We start from the raw sequence: 21885 nt of genomic DNA on the forward strand, positions 1-21885 counted from the left end.
ACTTGCGGGTGGCGAATCGTACTTGCGGCTTCGTTTATTGCTGTGTTTCGGTTTTCTTTTGAAAGAAACATTGAATGCTTTTGAACTTCGTAAGCCAATTAGGAAAGTAAGTCTAAAAAAATAAAATGGTGAAGCGCAACCGCTGAACATTTGCTAATACTTGTTTCGTAAGAAAACAGCTCCAAGCCACAAGAACACACACACGGAGCCAAAGGCAGGGCAGAAGTACGAATATTAGACAAATCCGTGTACTACCCACCATTCCCATGCTCGCTGAAGCGCCGTGCGTTGCAGCTCTCATAGACACTAGCGCCAGAGTTCCCTCTAGTAAGTATTGTGGGAAACTCTATGGTACCAAGTACTGTAAAGCGAAAACCACTTCTTCCAAACACTTCTGTTCTTCGACCGGGACGGCTTGCCGCTTTCCCATAGTGGAGTACGAAATACTCTAAATCGTTAAACACTTCAAGTGGTAGGTTACTAGTATTCAAAATCGATATCAACTTTTCCTAAACGCATATGGAGTACATGTACTCTACAACGCTTTTGTGATGCTTCTTTGTTATTGTGATGACACGTCTCACTGCTCTCTGATAGTTGAGTGCGAAGTACTCCAAATCATTAAACACTTTTCTCCCGCATTCTATTATAAATGGCTCTCCCATACCAGAGGGTCTATAAAGCTGTAAAGCATTCACAACTTCTAAACACACACGTACCTATGTAGAGTACTCTCAATTGTTAAATGTTTTGCTAAACACACGTGCAGAGAATAGTATAAAAGGTCAAGAAAGGACAGTTCTATGGGCCCCTGTGGCAGATTTTGGTTCGCAGGGCACCTAATGAGTGTGGTGAAACTTTGCAGCCTCAGAGATGGCGGACTGCAGAAAAGACTGTCTTGAAGGCCATTTTGTAGTGACTAGGATTATAACACAGCTTCTGAGACCACTTCTACGTGCGTGCTCATCTCTGAGGCCATACTCAATATTTTTTCACGTGTTGTTGGCATGCGTCGGTGAGCTTCGTGTAAGCTGCACCGCTAGAGCGGCAAGCACACGATGTCAGCGTGTGTATATGCACACAATTTGATTAAAATATAAAAATCCCTTCAGAAGCGAAAAATTTTATTTTCAAGTGATATTGTTGGTAAGCACGCGCCCACTTTGTTAATGTTTGCTTAACGCAGGCACAAAGATAGGTTCATTGCACTTCGAGACGCGAAAATGCAGCTGCCATATCAAGGTTAGAAATTACACACTGGAAATAAACATATAGACAACAATATAACATAACTGTGGCAGAATAAACCTGCAATAAACTAACACAACTACACATATAGGGCGTAACGCGACACGGCAGTACTTGTCTTAGCACTTGACTCTGGCATGAACCGAAAAAAGAAAAGAAAAATGTTGGCTACGTTTTCTTTCCACCTTCACACTCATTTTCTCCTGCACACTTTACATCGTTCATTTCATGAACTGGATCCGTCGCTCAAGCTAAAGCTACCATCACAACTTTCCCGCTCCGATGCGACACTGTTATGCCGCCTTTGCTTTGGTTGGGTGTTGCATTTACAAAGGTGTACTCCTTTCGCATTGGTATGGCAGACACTCCTACATGCGACTACTGCGGAGCTGAAGAGACCATCGAACACGTCCTGTGCAGCTGCGCTTGCTACGACACACAGCGATGCCAGCTCCGGATGGTTTTGAATCAACTTGACCCCGGACCATTTTGTGTGCAGAAGATACTAGGACCTTGGGCATCTGCCTCAGTTGCGCAGAAAGCAACTAAAGCACTGCTACTTTACCTAAAGTCAACAAACCTGAGCGACCGCCTGTAGACTGTGTGTGCTCCCCGAGTGTGCTCGTGATTGAGTGTACCTTCTCATCTCTCTGCAACCTCTTTTCTTCCCTTTATCCCTTCCCCAGTGCAGGGTAGCAAGCCGGATGTGCGTCTGGTTAACCTCCCTGCCTTTCCTTGCATCTTTATCTCTCCCTCTCTCTCTTCACGAAAAACAGCCACAAGCAGTTGCCGCAGCAAAAACAAAGCAATTTTAGGTGTCATGCAAACCATCAACGAGGCAGGAATGTTTACTCAAATTGACGTCCTAGCTTCAGCTAGCGAACATTTTTCTAGATTCGCCACTTGTCTTATTGCGCTCGTTAGCGCTTGAAGCAATCTGTGAATGGCACAGACAGCGATACTGAGCATAGCTGCACTTTTCCCAAAATCTCACTCATGCAGTGAAGTCTAATACATGCAGCAGCCCAATGAAAACCTAACAACGCGAGCGGTGACTCAATTTCTTGAGCCAAGAAAGAATATTCTTGCAAACGTGCTGTGAAACATTCCAAACAGTTTTCTTTCGTGTGAAGCAATCCACGAAAACAGTACGCGAAGTGAAGAGCACATAATTAAAAGATCTCTGCGCCGAACAGCACAATGCCAGAAACGTTAGTTTAAGACTTCAATGACAAATGCAATATGCCCTTAACATGGGATCGATGGCGTTCGTACACCTACAAGCAGCCAAGCTCAGAGGCATCCGAAACAAGCGAAGACCCCGACGCACGCCAGGCATGTTATCGCACATTTTTTTATGGCATATCCCTGCGGCTGCTCGTACTTCTTCATTGCCGCAAATGCTCATGAACATGGAGCGGGACAATGTTGCCGTCGCGTCGACGTCATGTGCTCTCGCGTACCATTCATGCCTGATCCCAGCCCGACGTTATCGCACCGTACAATCGCAGACGATAAATAAAGTATGTTTCTCTATGATAAAGACCACTAACACATACGAAAAAAACACTAGACGTATAACGCACTAGAAAAGGTACTGTAGTAAATAACTAGTGCGCGTGTTTTCCTTCACCGCAGGGCGCGGGTTCAAATCCCGGCTGCGGCGCCGGCATTTCCGATGGAGGCGGAAATGTTGTAGGCCCGTGTGCTCAGATTTGGGTGCACGTTAAAGAACCCCAGGTGGTCTAAATTTCCGGAGCCCTCCACTACGGCGTCTCTCATAATCATATAGTGGTTTTGGGACGTTAAACCCCACATATAAATCAATCAATCGTGTTTCCTAGAAGCAGTGAGTGATGAGTTGCTTCTTAAGCCTGGGGTGAAGCTGAGTAGCTCAGGCACATTTAAAGACGATAGTCTTTCTTAGGCACCTTCGACGCAAAAAATTTTGGTCTGTCTGTCTGTCTGTCTGTCTGTACATTTGTCGGTTTGTCCACTCCTACAGGCATCGGGTACTTGAAACGGCCGACCCCATCCGCGGCGACTACCAGTGTTTCTCAATGTTGAGCGTTCGTGCTTGTGCAATTATCAATTGAAAAGCAATTCTTGCGCATGTCTGGGGCTCCATAACAACAGGCGAATATTCTGCATATGCCTCTCTTACTAGAAAACGCATACACAAGTAATTTTAAGGACCGTAGCGCTTATCACGCTGCGCTTACCATGCAACGCTTGCACGAAACGGGGAGTGTTTCCAACGCTTTGCTAAGAGGAGATGGTGGTGGCACCTACCCGTCGCCTCGCGTTCCACAGCTTATCACCTCTGAGACGGGCGCGCACGGCCATGCGCTTTGTTTTCCAAAAGAAACTGCCAGATGGCACACATGTCTCACGTGTGACGTGACTTGATGCGCTCATTCGCCTCTGCTGCACGCTCGAGGCTCTCTATCGCAGCGCCTTCAGAATACCATTCACCGATTTTCTTGCGCAGAACATCAAGTAAATGTTTTGTTCACTCTCTCAAAACGCAAGACTGTCGTCTTTCGACGACATTTGCAGATTACATGCAGATACAGGGCCAAGTTTTACCCAAGTGACCGCTCTTGTCATTTTATGTTACTCTATGCGTGCAGCGCTATATAGGTTAAACTAGTGGTGGGATTCGACTGGTATGGCTTCCTGCTCTCCCTCAGTAGAGTACTATGTACTATACATCGTTGCACACTTTTGAAGACAATAGTCTTCCTTGGGGTACTTCGACGCAAAATTTTAGGTCTGTCTGTTTGTCCACCGTAACAATACCCCAAACGGCACCAAGCGATACCCCAAACGGCACACCCCATCCGCAGCGCCCACCAATATTGCTCATGTTCTAGCGCTCATACTTGTGCGATTGTCAATTTAAAAAAATGGCAGCATATCCACGGGGTGAATGATGGAGAGTGGGGCGAAGCATCCGTCCGTCCATTCGTACTTGCTTCCGTCCGTCCACGCGTCCGTCCGTGTGACCGTCCACGCGTCCATCCGCCCGTCCGTCCGTGCGTGCGTCTGTTCGTGCGTCCGCACGTCCATCTGTGCGTCCGTCCCTGCGTTCGTCCATGCCTCCGCTCTTGCGTCCGTCCATGCGTCCATCCGTCCGTGCAGACATCCATGCGTTCATCTATGCATCTGTCAGTGTGTCCGTTCGTCCACCTATTCAACACTTCAAGTACCATCATCTCGCACCTTTTCATCATATATTACCGATATAGAAGCACCGCCATCCAGCGGACATTCCAAGGACTAAACGAGAGGTGGCACACGCACACTTTGTTACGGCTTGCGCTTCGTGTCTACTTTCCACCTTTAACCACCTCGACTTCATGGTATATACTAGTTCACTCTATTCATGGCACTGCGGCCCAACGCTCGCTAAATCTTTCTAAAACCAAGGAGGTTGCGCCCAGCGAGTATAGCCTAGCAACCCTTTCTTGTCAGATAGTGCTCAATGTGCATGCCAATGGCGGCTAATTGGGAATGAGAGACAGGAGAATTCGGCTTTTATTTAACGCGCGCGGTGCGAATTCTTTATTGTTCAACAACGTACAAGAGAAATCTCCCACCGGCATCACCTTGCAGGTCAAAGAGTAAGACTGGCTACGCACTACGACTACGACGAGGGACGAACGTGTGCCGCTTCAAGGAGCTTCGCCCCTTAAAGATTGGCCCCCGTATCTGCATGTTACATTGTAAATGTCATCGAAAGACGATAGTCTTGCGTCTGGAGAGAGTGAACGAAATGTTTATTTTACGTTCTGCGCTAGGGAATCGGTGAATGGTATTCTGGAGGCGCTGCGTTAGAGTGCCTCAAGTGTGCAGCGGAGGAGAACGAGCGCGTCAAGTCACGTCACACGTAAGACATAAGCGCTATCTGGCAGTTATTCTGGAAAACAGGGCGCGCGCCGTGTGCGCCCGTCTCTGAAGTTATAAGGTGTAGAACGCAAGACGACGGGTAGGTGCCACCACCGTGTCGTTTTAGCAAAGCGCCGAAAACACTCGTCTTTTCGTGCAAGCGTTGCATGGTAAGCGCAGCGTGATAAACGCTACGGTTCTTGAAATTACTCATGTATGCCTTTTCTAGTAAAAAATACACATACATAATATTGACGTGTTGGTATGGTGCCTCAGATATGCGCAATAATTTCTTTTTAATTGGCAATCACACAAGTATGAACGATGAGCCTTGAGCAATATTGGTGGGCGCTGCGGATGGGGTCGCTCATTTGGAGTATCGTTAGGTCACTTTGGTGCCGTTTAAGGTACCGTTAAGGGTGGACAAACAGACAAAAGTACAAACTGACCAAAATTTTAGTGTCGATGGTCTCTAAAAAAGACTATCGTCTGTAAAAGAAATAATTGCGCACATCTGAAGCACCATAACAACACGTCAATATTTTGTATTTGTGTCTTCATAGTAGAGAAGACACACATAAGTTATTCTAAGGACCGTAGCGTTTATCACGCTGCGCTGACAATGCAACGCGATGCTGAAAAGCCAAGTGTTTCCAACGCTTTGCTAAGACGACACCGTGGCGGCACATGCCCGTCACTTCGCGTTCTACACCTTATCGCCTCCGATACAGGCACGCGTCTTTCTCCGTGGGTATAGTGAACTAGAATATGACATTCTAGTTCACTATATACATGTGCGCGCCCGCCTTCCTTCGTTTTTGAAGATAACTGCCAGATAGCGCTCGTGTCTAACGTGCCTCGAAGCGCTCGTTCGCCATTCGCTGCACGAATCGAGACTCTCTAACGCAGAAGTGAGGCAGTTTGGGCTGGTTGGTATGACCTGACGATAGTTATGGCGCGAGAACAGAACGACGACAAAAAAAAAAACAAGAAGGACAAGTGTCCTTCTTGTCTCCTTGTCGTTCTGTTCCCGCGCTATAACTATCGTCTCTAGCGCAGCGCTTCCAGTATACAATTCACTGATTTTCTCGTGCAAAACATCAAATAAACATTTTGTTCACTCTCTCCTTAGGCAAGAATATTGTCTTTCGACGACATTTGCAGTGAAACATGCAATTGTGTGGCCATTTCTCTTCCAATTAAGTGATTGCAATTTGGTAACTATTTCTCAGAGACGGCTTTGTGCTCTTCCATAGCAGAGGACCAAGTACTCGAAACCGTTTATTGCTTTTTCCACGCACACATTCGTTCTAAAAACGTTTTGATATCAGATGTACACAGTGCTCTAACGCTAAAGATCTATTGGCGTCGAACGAAATCAGAACAGAAGCAGATAGAGAGATAAAGATACAAGGAAAGGCAGGGAGGTTAACCAGACGCACATCCGGTTTGCTACCCTGCACTGGGGAAGGGATAAAGGAGAGAAAAGAGGTTGCAGAAAGATGAGAAGGTACACACAATCACGAGCACACTCTGGGAGCACACACAGTTTACAGGCGGTCGCTCAGGTTTGTTGACTTAAGGTAAAGTAGCAGTGCTTTAGTTGCAAGTCTTCATGATGGTATAGTGTGTGCCAATGAATGCACGGGCTTCGCCCGTACAGGTCCGTGCAAGACACTGCTTCAACTTCGTTCTCGAAAGGACGAGGTAATTTTAGCACTCATTTCACAAACCAGATGTGGCTTGAGAGCATTCCAATACAACCGGCAGTTTTCAACTGCTAGAGAGACGTACACCCGCATACAGGACAAGGAGGAAGGCCTTTTCCACCTGGGAACTAGAAGTACACCAAGAGATGCTGTGCTGTCTTTATTACTCAAACTGCCCGTGATACACATGCTAGCTCAGCTGGCTGATGTTCCCGGTGTACAATGTGTGTTGTACGCTGGCGACATCGCCATCTGAGCCACGCAGAACTCAGGGTACAGCCACGCATAGCAGTGTACTGTACTCGCGGCTTGCTATTGGCGAACCTGTAGCAAGCCGCGAGTAAAGTCCACTGCTATGCCCGCCATTGCGGCCTTCAATAACCACGCTTGAAATCATATTTCGTGCACATACTCCCCTTGCTGATGTAGACGGTCGAAGCTGAACTTCGCTTGAGACAAGTCTGATTCCTGAACAAAAAGAAGTTCCGGTACTGCGTCCAGCCATATTCTAACACTCTAACACGGAATGCTACTGATTCAACCCCGCGATGCATCATTTGGGCTACTAGTCATCAAAGTCCACGAAGTGATGACGCCACTGACACGTTCGCCCGAGTGCTTACCCATCGGACTCCTTACACCATCTCTGATGGCTCGAAGGCCGATACACTGCCCCAACGTTTCAAAGGAATTATTTGTTATTATCACCACGCTCACCGCCTTTTCTCAATTTCTGCAAAGGGGCTGAGTAAAGCGGATGAGCGAACATGATGTGGACACGTGGAAGCTGTAACAGGTCTCCTATTACCGAACACCATGGTAGACTTTCCTCCTCAACTGTTCTTCGTTAGAGTTTCATAGAGATGGTGAGACAGGCGTGAGTCGGGGCCTCGTCATGTGATGTTCTGGACTAGGGAGGTTGACCATGTAGAGGGGTGATGCCTTCGGTCTCCAAGCTCTCCCTCTTTTTTTTTCTTTTTACAACGAATGCTTTCATCTTTCTTTCTCTCACGACTTTATTTCTATATAGGGCCCAATGGTGGTGGCTGCAGGCGTACACATCACCGGGAGCGTGAGTGTTTTCTCTGCATCGCACCATGAGATCTTCGCATCAACTGTGCTAGATGCGTAGCATGGTAGCTGGAAACCGACGATATTTAATGGTGATGATGATGCTACATAATCAAAACAGGTGGTCAGATACCACACATCCAAAACTACGTGAAGTGGGTCATATGGTCTGCCGTGCCTCTAACAAACGCGAGGTGCTATGGTGCAAAAGATGCGTTGCGGCTGGCACATTCATTTTTAGCCAGTAGGATCTTATATTTTAACCCATACCTCCACCTGCGAAAGCAAGACGAGGATGCACTTGAAGTCATTCTTCACAAAGTTGTAAAGTGGGCCTTCGACCTCCCCGTGAACACCTTGAACCAGTGCCTTCTATAGGCTTGGGCATGGTGAACACGTTTCGAGAGCTTCGAGATGCCTACTTCTCAAGTCAGTACACTCGACTCTCGAATAGCGGGTCGTCACACATTAGCTCGCTTACACATCCAACACACCAACATCATGGAAGGTCGCGTTCAACTCCCGGTCGAGTGAAGATGCGCTCTCCACGTGCGCCATCTTCCGAGCAACATGTCAAAAGATAACCACAATGTCTGGTGCCTGGCGTGGAAGGAAGCCCTGGTCCACCATCGCAGACGGAAACTCAGCGTGTTCTACGTCGACACCTCCGGTCCACACCATGGGTGATGATATACGGCACCGGTCGTCGACGGGAACCGAACAGTCTGAGGACTCACGTTCCGAGGCCCGAAACTAATACTTGCAGACGAAGTTTCTATTACATTGGCAGCTTTCCACCACACATCGCCTACCACCATCTCCGACTCGTGAGTGGACGTCAAAAACGGTTGTATCACGTACCTATAGCCTAACGACTTTCTGACAATATCAGCGGCTTCTTTGTGTATTGAGCCATTCATTACCATCGGTTTTATTACGTTCCATTCTTACTTCATAGCTGGGCGGTCTCTTGGTGAAGTTCCATGCGATCCGTGGCATTAGGGGTATTCCAGGACAGTTACTCGGCATAGTTCTGCACTGTGAGACTCTACACGTCGGGCGCAAAGGACCACGTTCCTGAAAACTCTGCTCGCGTGGCCCATTTTCTGAAACTTGCAGAATCGTTGAGGTTTCGGCGTAAACGGACGAACCACATCTAGAAAGTGTCTTACCTTCACGTGGGGTGGCAAAGTGTCGCTTCCGAAGATAACCTTCACGCAATGTGACTGACCAAAGCATGATACTCGGATGATCCTGGTATGATCACTCGCTTCCTTATTCAGCATCACAAGTTGGCCACCAAGAATGGTGACGTTAGCAGTGTATATTACACCAACCATCATGTATGTATTAGCTCAGCATATGAGCTTTTACCTTGATACCACCCAGGTCAATTTTACAATGCAAGTACGTGAAGTGGGAAACAATGCTTGTTTTCGAAGTTTTATTTCTAAGCTATATTTTCATTTCTTAAACATGTGAAATAAAACCTATAAAAATAAAATGGCTGTCATGACAACATGTGCGGTCGCTCGAGATTTTTCTGGACATACGCCGCTGGCTTAGTTTATGACGTATGAGATGGGATAGACAAAAAGGTCGGACGTCTGAACAAAACGAAAGACAGCCCGATTAAGCGTCGACTGCTGACTGAAAGATTCGCACAGTATAGCGGACGCTTGTGAGTGGTGGCCGTGTGTAGCAGTACGTTACAAATAAAATTTCATACGAGACTATTCCTCTTTATGAAAGGTGGTCGAGGGTGGACTTATGCACGCCTTACAACGTCATTACTGATAATTTCAGCATACGCTTGAGCTTGATGTTTCATTGTAGCAAGCAGGACTTCAGCGAGGAAGGAGCGATTGGTTGACTTTTTCCTGTGCTCGTCCGGACGTTTTGCTATAAACGGATCTTGCTTTTGCTATTGTGCTAATATGCCAAGGCTGGGAAATAAACACAGAGTTCTTTATTAGTACTTCGAAACAAAAGATAAATGTTTATATTGACTTCCAAACTTGGAGAAAAATGGTTATATCACGTTGCCCTATCAAAAAGTTATACGGCTTTTCATAGGCCAACGATCGTTTTGCACTCGCCAAAACTGACTGATTTAACGGCATGCCTGCCTGGCGCCTACGTGACCGCAGTTAACGAACACTTTACGACTTACTCCTACGAGACATTCTACAAACATTAGGTGGGATCTATGAGTCCTGTTGCTTAGAATGTATGTTTTCTCAGATGTCTTCTCTCTCTCTCTCTCTCTCTCTCTCTCTTTTCAGAAACGTATGAGCGGGGTCAAATTCACCACTTCATATTTTGTTCCTGTGAATATATATGCCGGTTTTTCAGTACGATCGATTCCAACACCGACACAGTTAACGTTCTGTGGCTCTTTGATACTGTTGTCGCTTCTCAACTGTGGAAGCCCGCCTGGCTTCTATTGTCCTTAACTTGTGCTTCAGCTCGGCTCTGGTATTGCACTACTAAACAAAAAAAAAAGCTGCACAGCTGACCTATCTATAACTCGGACTGTACGTAATGACAGTGACGGTGCATTGGAGGCATTTCATGACCGCGTCCCCATTTTGACACCCACAATTTGGCACCATATGACCACATCAACACGCACGTACCAAGTGTATGGAATCAAGTTACTGCGATGGACACTCGTACGGCGCTTAGACAAATTGCGTCCTCGTTTCTAAGGACGCGTCATGGAACACTGCGTGCTTTGTTGGCTTTCGTGCCATTAAGACATACGCCCACGAGAATTTCATTCTCGGGGTTGTTTTACAGGTCCACTCCGTGTAGGGGTCTCGGTGTGTCAAACGTTGCTTTTCGGGACGTTCACCCTGCCACAGCTTGTCACAACGGAGTGCTTCAGACGTCACCTCGAATTATATTAGTTATGCTCCTTAAGTAAGACCTGAGTAGTTGTCTTTGTCACTGTAAGATTTCGGGGCGTTTCTTCTTTTTTTTCGCAGTTCTTCGAGATGCTATTCTGTGGGATCGAGCTTTGTGAGACTGGGTCGCTCATAGCGGCTAATCTCGTACACAATACTAGATGAAAAAAGCCACATGCAACCGTTCGCGCGCACCCGAGAACACGCAGGCTCTGGATATTACGGTTCATCATCTTTCTGTCCGCCAATGCCCGTAGTCACCCGCCCCCTTCTATAAGCGCCTGGCCATTTAAGGCTGCAGTGGCGCAAAGCCCGCCATTTTGCCGTTTGCGAGACACACCTCCTGCTGCTCACAACTATCATCTCACTGGTAAACGGCTACCTGTCAATCATTCCGTACCGCTTGCGGTTGAGCGCCTCGTGTAAACACTTCCACGTCAACGCACGGTATACGCTCGCTACTTTGATCTAGACCTGAGACAAGCTCTGTCAGCGATGCCAGAGCGGCAAGCGTTTGGTGAGCTGATGTTGTCAACGGTTGATTCGCAAACACACAAATGTTTATACTAACCGCATCTTTAGGTGTATGAAAGATGCATGTTTTGGTAGTACCTGCGGTGTTCGGGTTGCCACCCTACAACCTTGTGGGTTTTAATGCGGGTAATCTGCATTGACAATGCGGCAGCAGCAACATGGATTCGATCCCGTGACCTCTCCACCACACAGGATTGGTGCTTACGGAGCTCGGCTGCTGATCTGAAGGCTCGTGTACTGTGCAATGTCAGGACACGTTAAAGTACACCAGATAGTTGAAATTTCTGGAGCCCTCCACTACGGCGTCCATCGTATTCATATCGTAGTTTTGGGACATAAGAACCTTGATAATATTATTGTTAAGCGACGTACGAGTTAGCAGCTGAGCACCATAGCCACAAAACTACTGTGTCGGGGTTGTTTGAAAGTGTCACTTTTAGGGCATCGTTAAGAGGTAACGTTCTTGCAACTGACCATTGCGTACATCCGTTGCCGAAAAAAAGAACACCTTTCTTATCTACGTTGTCAATTAGTGTACGCAAGTAAACGGCTATACGAGCTCCCGGAAGCCGAAACGCTCTGTTCCTTAAACGACGTTTTTTTACGCGGTGGCTCCGCTTTTCGGATGAGTGCCGTGATTCGCAGCCTTGCCACCCTTTCAGGAGAATAGGACGGTGACCTGCGACGCTATCTTATCGGTAGCGTGCGGTCACGATTCACGTCGGGTGACCGAGTGCGGAAGCTCCGTACGTGCGCCTTATATAGTATATACGTTACGGATTCGGGCACCGCACTGCGCACGTGCAAAGCGAACTCGCGCCATTTCGCAGAAGAATTACAGCAGTGGGGTCAAATTCTGCACGTTGTATGGCAAAGTTTAGTGAGCTACACTCTTTAAAATGAAGTTAGTAAAAAAAAGGTAGCAACTGCGGCCTTTCATACCCCATTTGGCATGCCCCAGATATTATATACCTTCACGTTGATTCACGTTGTCGTGACGTCACGGTGACGGCATAACGACGTCGCTATGGCCTACATATCGCGTCATGACGAAGTCATAACATGATGATAGTTATTGCGTCACTTTTCGCCAAAGCCAGCGTCACCAAACGTCAGTTTTTTGTGTTTGATGACGTGTCTAAGGCTCTCGGTTTAAAAAAAAAAGGGACGCAGTGATGATTGATTGATTGATTTGTGGAGTTTAACGTCCCAAAACCACCATTCGATTATGAGAGACGCCGTAGTGTAGGGCTCCGGAAATTTTGACCACCTGGGGTTCTTTAACGTGCACAAGGGACGCAGTGAGATGCGGCATGGTCAGCGTAACCTCGCAGTTTTGACACTCACACTCAGGCTGGCCTGATGCACAAGAACGGCTACCCGGTCCAAGTGCACCACGTCATCACGGAAGACGACTACATCCTCGAACTGGACAGGATGCCATACGGTGTGGAAGGCGACACTCCCAACTTGAGGCCGCCCGTGCTGCTAGTTCACGGGATCATCTCGTCGGCGGCTGACTTCGTCCTCAACAAGCCTCACCAGAGCGCAGGTATGATTTACCTGGGAGGTGTTGTCGTTACTGGAAAGTGTCACGGAAAGGGAAACTCAAACGAGATGAAATAAGATGATCGAAGCGTTGACAGCAAATTCCACCGCAGAGCACGTGGGATGCGAAAGAGTGACTGGTATGGTTAGAGAACCTATTTTCTTAAAATCAATTTCTTGAGTGCGCAGACTAGGCACTGATTGCATTAAAACAAGCGGAAGATATGCGCTAACTGAACAAAACGAAGAAATGACCAAGTACACTGAAAGTGCTTAACACGTCTTGATAGCAAATGGACGACTTTCTCTGGTATAGCGGAATTCTGAGGAAGCTCTCACACTTGACCGTTGGTTAGATAACCTATTCACTGAAGATTAATTTCTTGAGTTCGCAGACTAGGCACTTATTTCACTAAAACAAGCGGATGATATGCGCCAACTGAACAAAACGAAGAAATGACCAAGTACACTGAAAGTGCTTAGCACGTCTTGATAAAAAATGGACGACTTTCTCTATAGTATAGCGGAATTCTGAGGAACCTAACACAGTAGACTGTGTTAGGTTCCTGTGTTAGGTTAGGTTAGACTGTTTTAGGTTAGGTTAACAGTAGACTTAGTCTTTTGATCTCTAAAGCTTTTCTAGTTTCTATAGCAGTTTACTTGGATATGATGCCTTTACCTTGCAATAGCAGCTTCTAATATAGATATCTAAATGTGACGATGATACCGTAGCTATAACGCCTCTGGAATAAATGGCACATGCTTTAAGATGATTTTTACATGCGCAGGTTTTCTTCTAGCGGACAGAGGGTTTGACGTCTGGCTCGTAAACTGCAGGGGAACGCCTTACTCCAACTACCACAGGACACTCACTACGAAGGACCCGGAATTTTGGGAATGGAGGTAGTAAAAACTCACATATGGTGTTGGACAAGTCCAGAAAGCAGTGGCGTAGCCAGGGACTGGCACATCAAGGCCATGCCCTCCCCCCTCTCCCCTCCCCTCCCCTCCCCTCCCCGATTTGTTTTTTTGCGATAGCATACATAGCGCAAAATGTCTTCGCCTGCCCGGCTCTCTCTTCAAAATAAAAAGGTGCCCCCCCCCTCCCCCTCCCAAAATTATGCCTACGCTTTTGCCAAAAAGTGTTTTTCACCCGCCCGAAGCTTTATGTAAAATAGGCGATACAAAAAAAAAACCGTATACCGAAAGAACACTTGAGCTTGTTACAACGCACGTATGCACAAACAAAGACAACAATGAGGTGAATATTCAGCAGGCTAAATACACTGAAAGTGTGCACCACTATAAAATGATATTGCTTTAGCGCAGTTCAGTTTGAGCGGAAAGAAAAGATGCTTTGCAGCAAAAAAGGAAAAAAAAAAAACAGACGACAGTGTGAGCGCTCATGCTGTCGTCTTTTTTTTTTGTTTTTCTTCGTTACTGCATAGCATCTTTCCTTCACGCTCAAACTGAACTGCGCTTAAGCAATATGGTTTTATCATGCACCAACTCACACAGTCAGCACTGCTTGTGCACCACGATTGTATTTATGCTCTGTTCAGACGAGCACCTGCGGTTCACAAGCTAATGTAATCTACATTTGTAGTGTTACGGGGTCGTGACGTGGCCGAAGACAGGAGACCTTATGTTGGGATTCAACTGTTTATTTGGGCAAACCTGTGTCCGGTAAACGGAAAGCCTGATTACAGCAGCAGTCTTGCACCGATAGCAGTCAACGGAGCGTTGGCCGTCGTTCAACTACTGACAAGCGGCGAAGTCAACTACATATCTAATAATGCAATGATGAAATTACATTTTTTGAGACGTTCTCTTCGCTATTCATCATACGACACTAAAATTCTCGCGTACAAATCTCTTATCCAACCCATTTTGGATTATGGAAATATTATCTGGGATCCTTACACCAATGTCAATATCCATAAACTAGATAGATTCCAAAACAAGGCTGTCCGATTTATTTTCAAGAAATACGGCCCAACGTCAGTCTCTGAATTAGTTGCCAAAGCGGGATTCAAACGGACTTCGGAAAAAAACTGAATTTCCCGTTCGTTGTTCTTCTTTAAGATAGTTAATGGTCGAATAAATAGTACCACAGGTGAATACTTAAAGTTCTCTTCCGGTTACTCTACCAGACAACGTCACAAACACACCGTCGTTCCTTTCCAGCCCAATAATAACACTTTCAAGTATTCCTTTTTTCCGCGCACTGCCAAAGAATGGAATGAGCTTGACAGCAAAATTATTGAAACAGCCAGTATCGAGGCATTTGAAAAATTTATATCTGACTAGTTTTTTTTTTTTCACGTGAAACATTTTTTTTGTTGTTTGAAGTGCTTTGTCCTGTGTTGACTGCAGTATTGTACTGTTGATTTTGTTGTACTATGTACACCCACTCTGCTACGGCCCCATGTTGGAGCTAGCAGTATTGCTAAATAAATAAAAAAAATAAATAAATAATAAGTGCGTCGGCATTTCTACTCTTGCCGTCGAATGTTCTAGCGTTATCGCTGGTAGTGACGTAGTTCCAGAATAATCTGTGCAGTTCGCAGAGTGGGCGCGATCTTATCGAAATGATCTACTACACTCCTGAAGCTTCTCGAAAACGGCATGCGCGGTTTGCGCGGAGAATTCCGTAGTGTATTGGGGCGATAACACAACTTGAGAAACGGAACGTGGCAATAGCATGAAACAACTATAATTTTAGTCAGAGTCTAAAATATTCGCGGACACCACTACGCCGGATCGATGGTGTCTTACCTTACTTTGCAAACGCTTCGAAATAATTTTTGAATTGACTTTATTTCTTCTGTTTATAACAGAAAGGAAGCAGATGCTGAAGGCCATGTGGCCTGACAAAGGCTTCTGCTCCTACGACAGTTCGGCACGCAGGCCGTACATAGCGCAAGTCAATACAAAGTATACTGTACAGACATACTTCGTGACTGAATAGTGACGAAATTAAAAGAGAATGTGTACAAAAAAAGTGGAAAAGCGAGAATAAACGCGTTATGTCTGCAAAGAAACAACAACAACAACATGTTACGTATACACTGATAGGTCATTTTGCCCAAGTCAACAACTAAAATTTGCAATTAAGACACGAAAATTGAAAATACATACAGCAGCTTTGTCAGACAAACGCAATATTTTGGGAAATGAGCGATGTTTTAAATGATTCACTTGACGCTTCCATAACTTCGGCGTGAAATTCATGTATTCTATTGAGTAGTGAAGGTGCTAGGTAACTTTGTAACTGTTTGCCAAAATTCGTTCTTAATTTTGGTGTTTTCAGATAGTGTTGCCTAAAGCTGTAGCGCGGGTTGGTGGGGGCATCCGTGATATAGTGTGTCCTGTTTTGTTTGATATGTTGCGTTAACTTGTAATAGTACACCTGATTTGCCTTTAAAATAGAGTACTTGACAAAAACAGGCTTTGTCAGTGACTGCATCATGGAACAATGCAAGCGAGCGAAAAGAGGACTGAAGATTTACTCGTTATCTCCAAAGTGCTACAGTACAATCCTTTTTTTTTTTTATTTCCAGCTTCGACGAGATTGGCCGCTACGACTTGGCAGCGACTATCGACTACGTTACGCAGGTTACGGGCTTTATGAACATCAGCCTGGTTGTGTGGTCCCAGGGTTTTACGGAAACTTTGGTGCTCCTCTCAACGCGACCCGAATACAACGCCAAGGTGCGTGACACTTTCTCCCATGTTTTGAATAGCCATTGATAGAGTGAGCTTGCTTTACTCACAAATGAGTTCGCTCGTGCTTCATAGTGGGCTGCACAGAATCATTTTCATGTACGGCATTAGCTGTAGAAGTGCCTTTGATATTTTGACAGCAGTTGTGAAGAAACAAACAACCATGGAGCATCAAATACTCAAATTTAACACACATACAGAAGGAGAAAGAAGGGAGGTAAATTTGAGAGATATTTTACCCTTTTAGACACAATATTGATCAGAACTCACAATTTTCATCATTATGTGTCTATCAAGGAAAACGAGATTTTAAATTTATGCTTCCCATCATTCATAGCGATGGTCTCGTTCTTGCAGACTTGATGCCTTCAGCTATGCCTTCCGTTTGTATACGAGGTTTTATTGGTCAGCTGCCAACCAGTAGTAAGAGCACGTGCTACGTGACCATAAGAAACGGTTTAAGACCATTAAGACATTTTGGCTTTCACACCAACGCTTCTTTCATATATACAATTGGAGTGGTTCTATGTATACGTGAAAAAAGAAGGAGCTACCTGTCATTGAACAAGGCATTCTTATGGAAGCCGGCAGCACTTAATAATTTTCAACGTTTTCTTAATGTCGTCAATTTTCGCTGTTCATCTCCACCGTAGATTCTCCGGACCAGAGAAGTTATCGTCGAACCATCGACTTGAACATACGTGTTTGATACTGATGCGATGCAAGGCTTTATCAGTATGCAAGGCCACGCTACCAACGAACATGTGTGTTGTAGTTATCATGTGATACTTTTATGTGATACTTTTATTATCGAGTGAAGTTTGCATTTATGCGCTATTCCATAGACGAGCTGAGCCAAAAAGCAACACTAATACACCTATCTTCGGTGATGAAAGCCATCAATGACGTATGTGAACAAAATGAATGATTATAATGGGTGGACTCCCATAAAGTATGACGCAGTGTGACAATGGGATACTCAGACTTTAAAGGAAGGTAAACGACGCAGAAAGGGCAACATGAAATAATTGATTCGCGCACGGAAATAGGCAATGGCAGAAACAGAAAATATATAAAAATAACACGCTTGCAGTGAACTATAACTCTTAATACCATACCAGCAGTTAGCGATGTGCAGCTCTAAGAAACCACCCGTGTTTTGCTTGTTTCTGACAGATAAATCTTGTGGCAGCCTACGCACCGGTTGGAAACATCTCTCACATCGAAACGCCGCTCACCCTTCTGGGCCCTGTTGCCGAGAGAGTTGCTGTGAGTGATCACACCCTTTTTAAAGACGATAGTCTTTCTTGGGGACCTTTGACGCAGAAATTTTGGTCTGTCTGTCTGTCTGTCTGTCCGGTCTGTCTGTCTGTCTGTCTGTCTGTCTCTCTGGTCTGTCTGTCTGTCTGTCTGTCTGTCTGTCTGTCTGTAAATTTGTCTGTTTGTCCACTCTTAACGGCACCGGGTACTTGAAACGGCTGACCCCATCCGCAGCGCCGACCAATGTTGCTCAAGCTTTAGCGTTCATGCTTGTGCAAGCGTCCATTAAAAAGCAATTATTGCGCATGTCTGGGGCACCATAACAACACGTACATATTCTGCATGTGCGTCTTTTACTAGAAAATGCATACATAAGTAATTTTAAGGACCGTAGTGCTTACCACGCTGTGGTGACCATGCAACGCATGCACGAAAAGGCGAGTGTTTCCAACGCTTTGCTAAGACGAGACGCTGGTGGCACCTACCCGTCGCCTTGCGTTCTACACCTTATCACCTCTGAGACGGGCACACACACCCGTCTCAGAGCCACGTGCTCCGTTTTCTAAGAAAACTGCCAGATGGCGCTCATGTCTCACGTGTGACGTGACTTGATGCGCTCGTTCGCCTCCGCTGCACGCTCGAGGCACTCTAATGCAGCGCCTCCAAAATACCATTCACCGATTTTCTTGTGCAGAATATCAAATAAATATTTTGTTCACTCTCTCCACACGCAAGACTATCGTCTTTCGACGACATTTGTAGATTAACATGCAGATACGGGGCCAACTTTTTTCCTCTAGAAGTTTACTAAGAGCGTTTTATAAGTGAGCCTCTTTAGTGAGCCTAGTGAAAGATTAGTTGTTTGTTTCTCACATCGTTATTACTTAATTCGCAATTACTGCCAGTCAAGTGTCTCAAACGCAATAGCACGTATCAAAACAAAAGATGAGCTTGCAAAGAAATATTCCTCGAAAAACTGCCGCAGTGCAGGCTTGGATGCAAAGTAATAAAAACAGTCAACATAAAAGCCGTTTTATGCATACCTACTAAGCGTCCCATTTTTTCTTCATTGTTTCATTTCTAATACACTCAGACTGACACTGTTTCGGCGTTCGTGTGGCTCTATTTTACCCGCTATCACGTCCTTGTTCGCACACTTACCTCGTTGTCTAAAAATAAAAGCAGAGTGCAAAGGAGACCTGTCTATACTTGTCTACTGTGTTTCTTCTTTCTTTTTTTTTCGCTCTACTAATATTATTGTACGATGCACCAACTCACCCAGCAATGCGTTCTACCTAGTTGTACGGGCAATTCATGCCAACTAGTTGAACTTCGCTTAGTACTAGCAAAATTTGTTAAGCACACACCACTGTTACACCCATAATGAAAGAGAAAATGAAGCTAAGGACGGAAGGACTGGGACGTTAGCCAGTGAAAAGTGACAAAAAAGGAATGTTACAACAAAAATAAGCAATGATAAAAATGGAGAAATAAAACAATACAATGAGCGACACTGCTTAAACTCTTTCTTTAAGACCAGTTGTAGGAAAAAAAATACAGTGATCCTTTTAAAGCCTGTTGTTCTGAGGATGAGTGCAGCCACTGACCCAAGACCCTTCCCTTCGACAAGTGGTGATTGTTTAGCTTATCTAACACTTTTAGGGGTTTTTATTTTGGTGCACTAAAGTGAGGCCGCTCATGGAGAAACTGGGCGATAGTAGCAGCTGCAGTTATCACATGCCATTTGTAAAGTTTCATATAGTTAACATTGTGCTTTATGTCATTGCAATGCATTTTTTTTGGTGTGGATCAGTAAGTGGCATTCTCGACACTCGTATAATGAGACATCAAACGTCCAAAGTCACCTATTAATTCAATACTTTATTGCGTGGCACTAACTGTGCAGTCCGTGTTACACTACTTCACCAATGGAGCACTGCTGACGTCCAGTGAAACAACCCAGTTCCTGATCAACCAGTTTTGCAACAATGTCTTTCGAGGAGCCTGTTTCCTTCCGGTTAACGTGGCCGTGGGGGCGAGCCGTGAGCAGTTGAACAAGGTATGTATAGCTTCTTTCCACAGGAAGACTAAGTACATCCAGTATTGCATACAATTACTACCACTAGATAAACTCTTGAGCAATTTTCGAGGCGAGGCACTGAGCTGAAAAAGAAGAACATAGTGCTGAGAAGCGTGCAGTACAGGGCGTAATATATCAATTTCTTTGTTAATTGTGCCAGAAATAATTAAAAAGCGTGAGTACCATGCTTAAAGGAATGTCGGCTTGACAATGATCCTACAAGTCAGTTAAATTATGCCCCACCGCGGTGGTCTAGTGGCTAAAGTACTCGGCTGCTGACCCGCTAGTCACATGATCGAATCACGGCTGTGGCGGCTGCATTTCCGATGGAGGGGGAAATGTGGTAGGACAGTGTGCTCAGATTTGGGCGCACGTTAAAGAATCCCAGGTGGTCGAAATTTCCGGAGCCCTCCACTAAGGCGTCTCTCATAAACATATAGTGGTTTTGGGACGTTAAACCCCACACATCAATCAATCAATCAATCAATCAATCAGTTAAATTATATGTAATATTTATTGAACAACCTATGAGAAATTACATTACGGTCATTTCTTAACTGATTCAATCGATTAGTTGGTCAGGTAAGCAAGATAGTAGTGAGAAAGAAGGACTATGTTAAATATCTATTAGTTTAAGCGCACTCTTGAAATCTTTTCCATTTGATTAGCGTTAGTGTTGCTGGGCTATTAGTGACATTGGGCTATTATTTGCTTTTCAGACACGGATACCTGTGTACCTTGCCCATATGCCAGCCGGAACGTCAATACGCAATATAATTCATTATACACAGGTAAGCCAACGTGGTGGGTATGGTTTTATTGACCAATATATGCACGTGACCTTAAATATTAAAGCTGTTTCATTTTGCTAACCTGAAATTTTCATCAGATAAGGAAGACCCTAGAAACGAATAACAGTTTCTCTAAGAGAGCCTGGCAAGGTTCTCTCTGCGCTTGAAAGAAAAGCGGCCTCCAAATTGAGCCCCGTCACGTGATTGACTACTAATATGACTGACTGAGTGACTGCATAGGGTGAATTAAAAAAGTACAATTTTGAGGAAGGCGTTGCGTGTTAGCCCAGAATGCTTGTGATGTTTTTGGTAGACTGGACCGGTGGTTGCATTGCACTTTTAAATTCGCCATCTCGCCGACTTCAATTGGCTGACAGGGCCGTTACGTTCTCTCGTATCGGTTGAATATGCCAACATGGTGGAACGTGAGCGAACATTTCCGTGATATCAGCTGTCTCAGTTATACCAATATATATGTTGGTCGAAGCCTGAAGAGACACTGAAGCTTCGATGCCGATGCCTTTAGTTCCACATGCTATGTTTCGAATACTATGTATGCTTACTTGCTTACTACGTATGCTTACTTGCTATATTTAGTATCACAGCAGCCACGCTATAAACTTGGCAGGTAAGAGTATGCTGCGCGGAACGCAGTGATTAATTGCGTATTTTATTATCATGTAGTGATGTAGCTTTTACTTAGAAGTTACTGTTACTTTTGCAAACTAATTTTGCCTTGAAAGACAATTTTGCCTTGAAAGACAAGTTAAGATAAAGTACCTTAGTAACCTGAGCTTCGCCGATGACATTGCTTTGCTGAGTAACTCAGGGGACGAATTGCAACTCATGATTACGGAGTTAGACAAGGAGAGCAGAAAGGTGGGTTTTAAAATTAATCTGCAGAAAACGAAAGTAATGTACAACAACCTCGAAAAAGGGCAGCGCTTCGATATAGGTAATAGTGCACTTCAAGTTGTAAAAGAGTATGTCTACTTAGGGCAGGTAATAATCGCGTAGCCGAACCGCGATATTGAAGTAACTAGAATAATAAGAATGGGGTGGAGCACATTTGGCGAGCACTCTCAGATCATGACAGGTAGATTGCCACTATGCCTCAA

The 21885-nt window shown here is 45.1% G+C and overlaps 1 protein-coding gene across 1 annotated transcript in view; it reads left to right on the top strand.

Annotated features, from left to right (window-relative positions):
- The window catches only part of LOC119165281 (gastric triacylglycerol lipase), a 50600-nt gene that overhangs the window by 12015 nt on the left and 16700 nt on the right, over positions 1–21885 (top strand). Inside the window, exons 2-7 of the mRNA XM_075870400.1 lie at positions 12716–12914; positions 13699–13813; positions 16474–16624; positions 17813–17905; positions 19803–19955; positions 20696–20767. Coding sequence (XP_075726515.1) covers positions 12716–12914; positions 13699–13813; positions 16474–16624; positions 17813–17905; positions 19803–19955; positions 20696–20767 — 783 coding nt within the window. The remainder of the gene's footprint in view (positions 1–12715; positions 12915–13698; positions 13814–16473; positions 16625–17812; positions 17906–19802; positions 19956–20695; positions 20768–21885) is intronic.

This window comes from Rhipicephalus microplus, chromosome 8, assembly GCF_043290135.1.
Source record: "Rhipicephalus microplus isolate Deutch F79 chromosome 8, USDA_Rmic, whole genome shotgun sequence".
Lineage (NCBI taxonomy): Eukaryota > Metazoa > Arthropoda > Arachnida > Ixodida > Ixodidae > Rhipicephalus > Rhipicephalus microplus.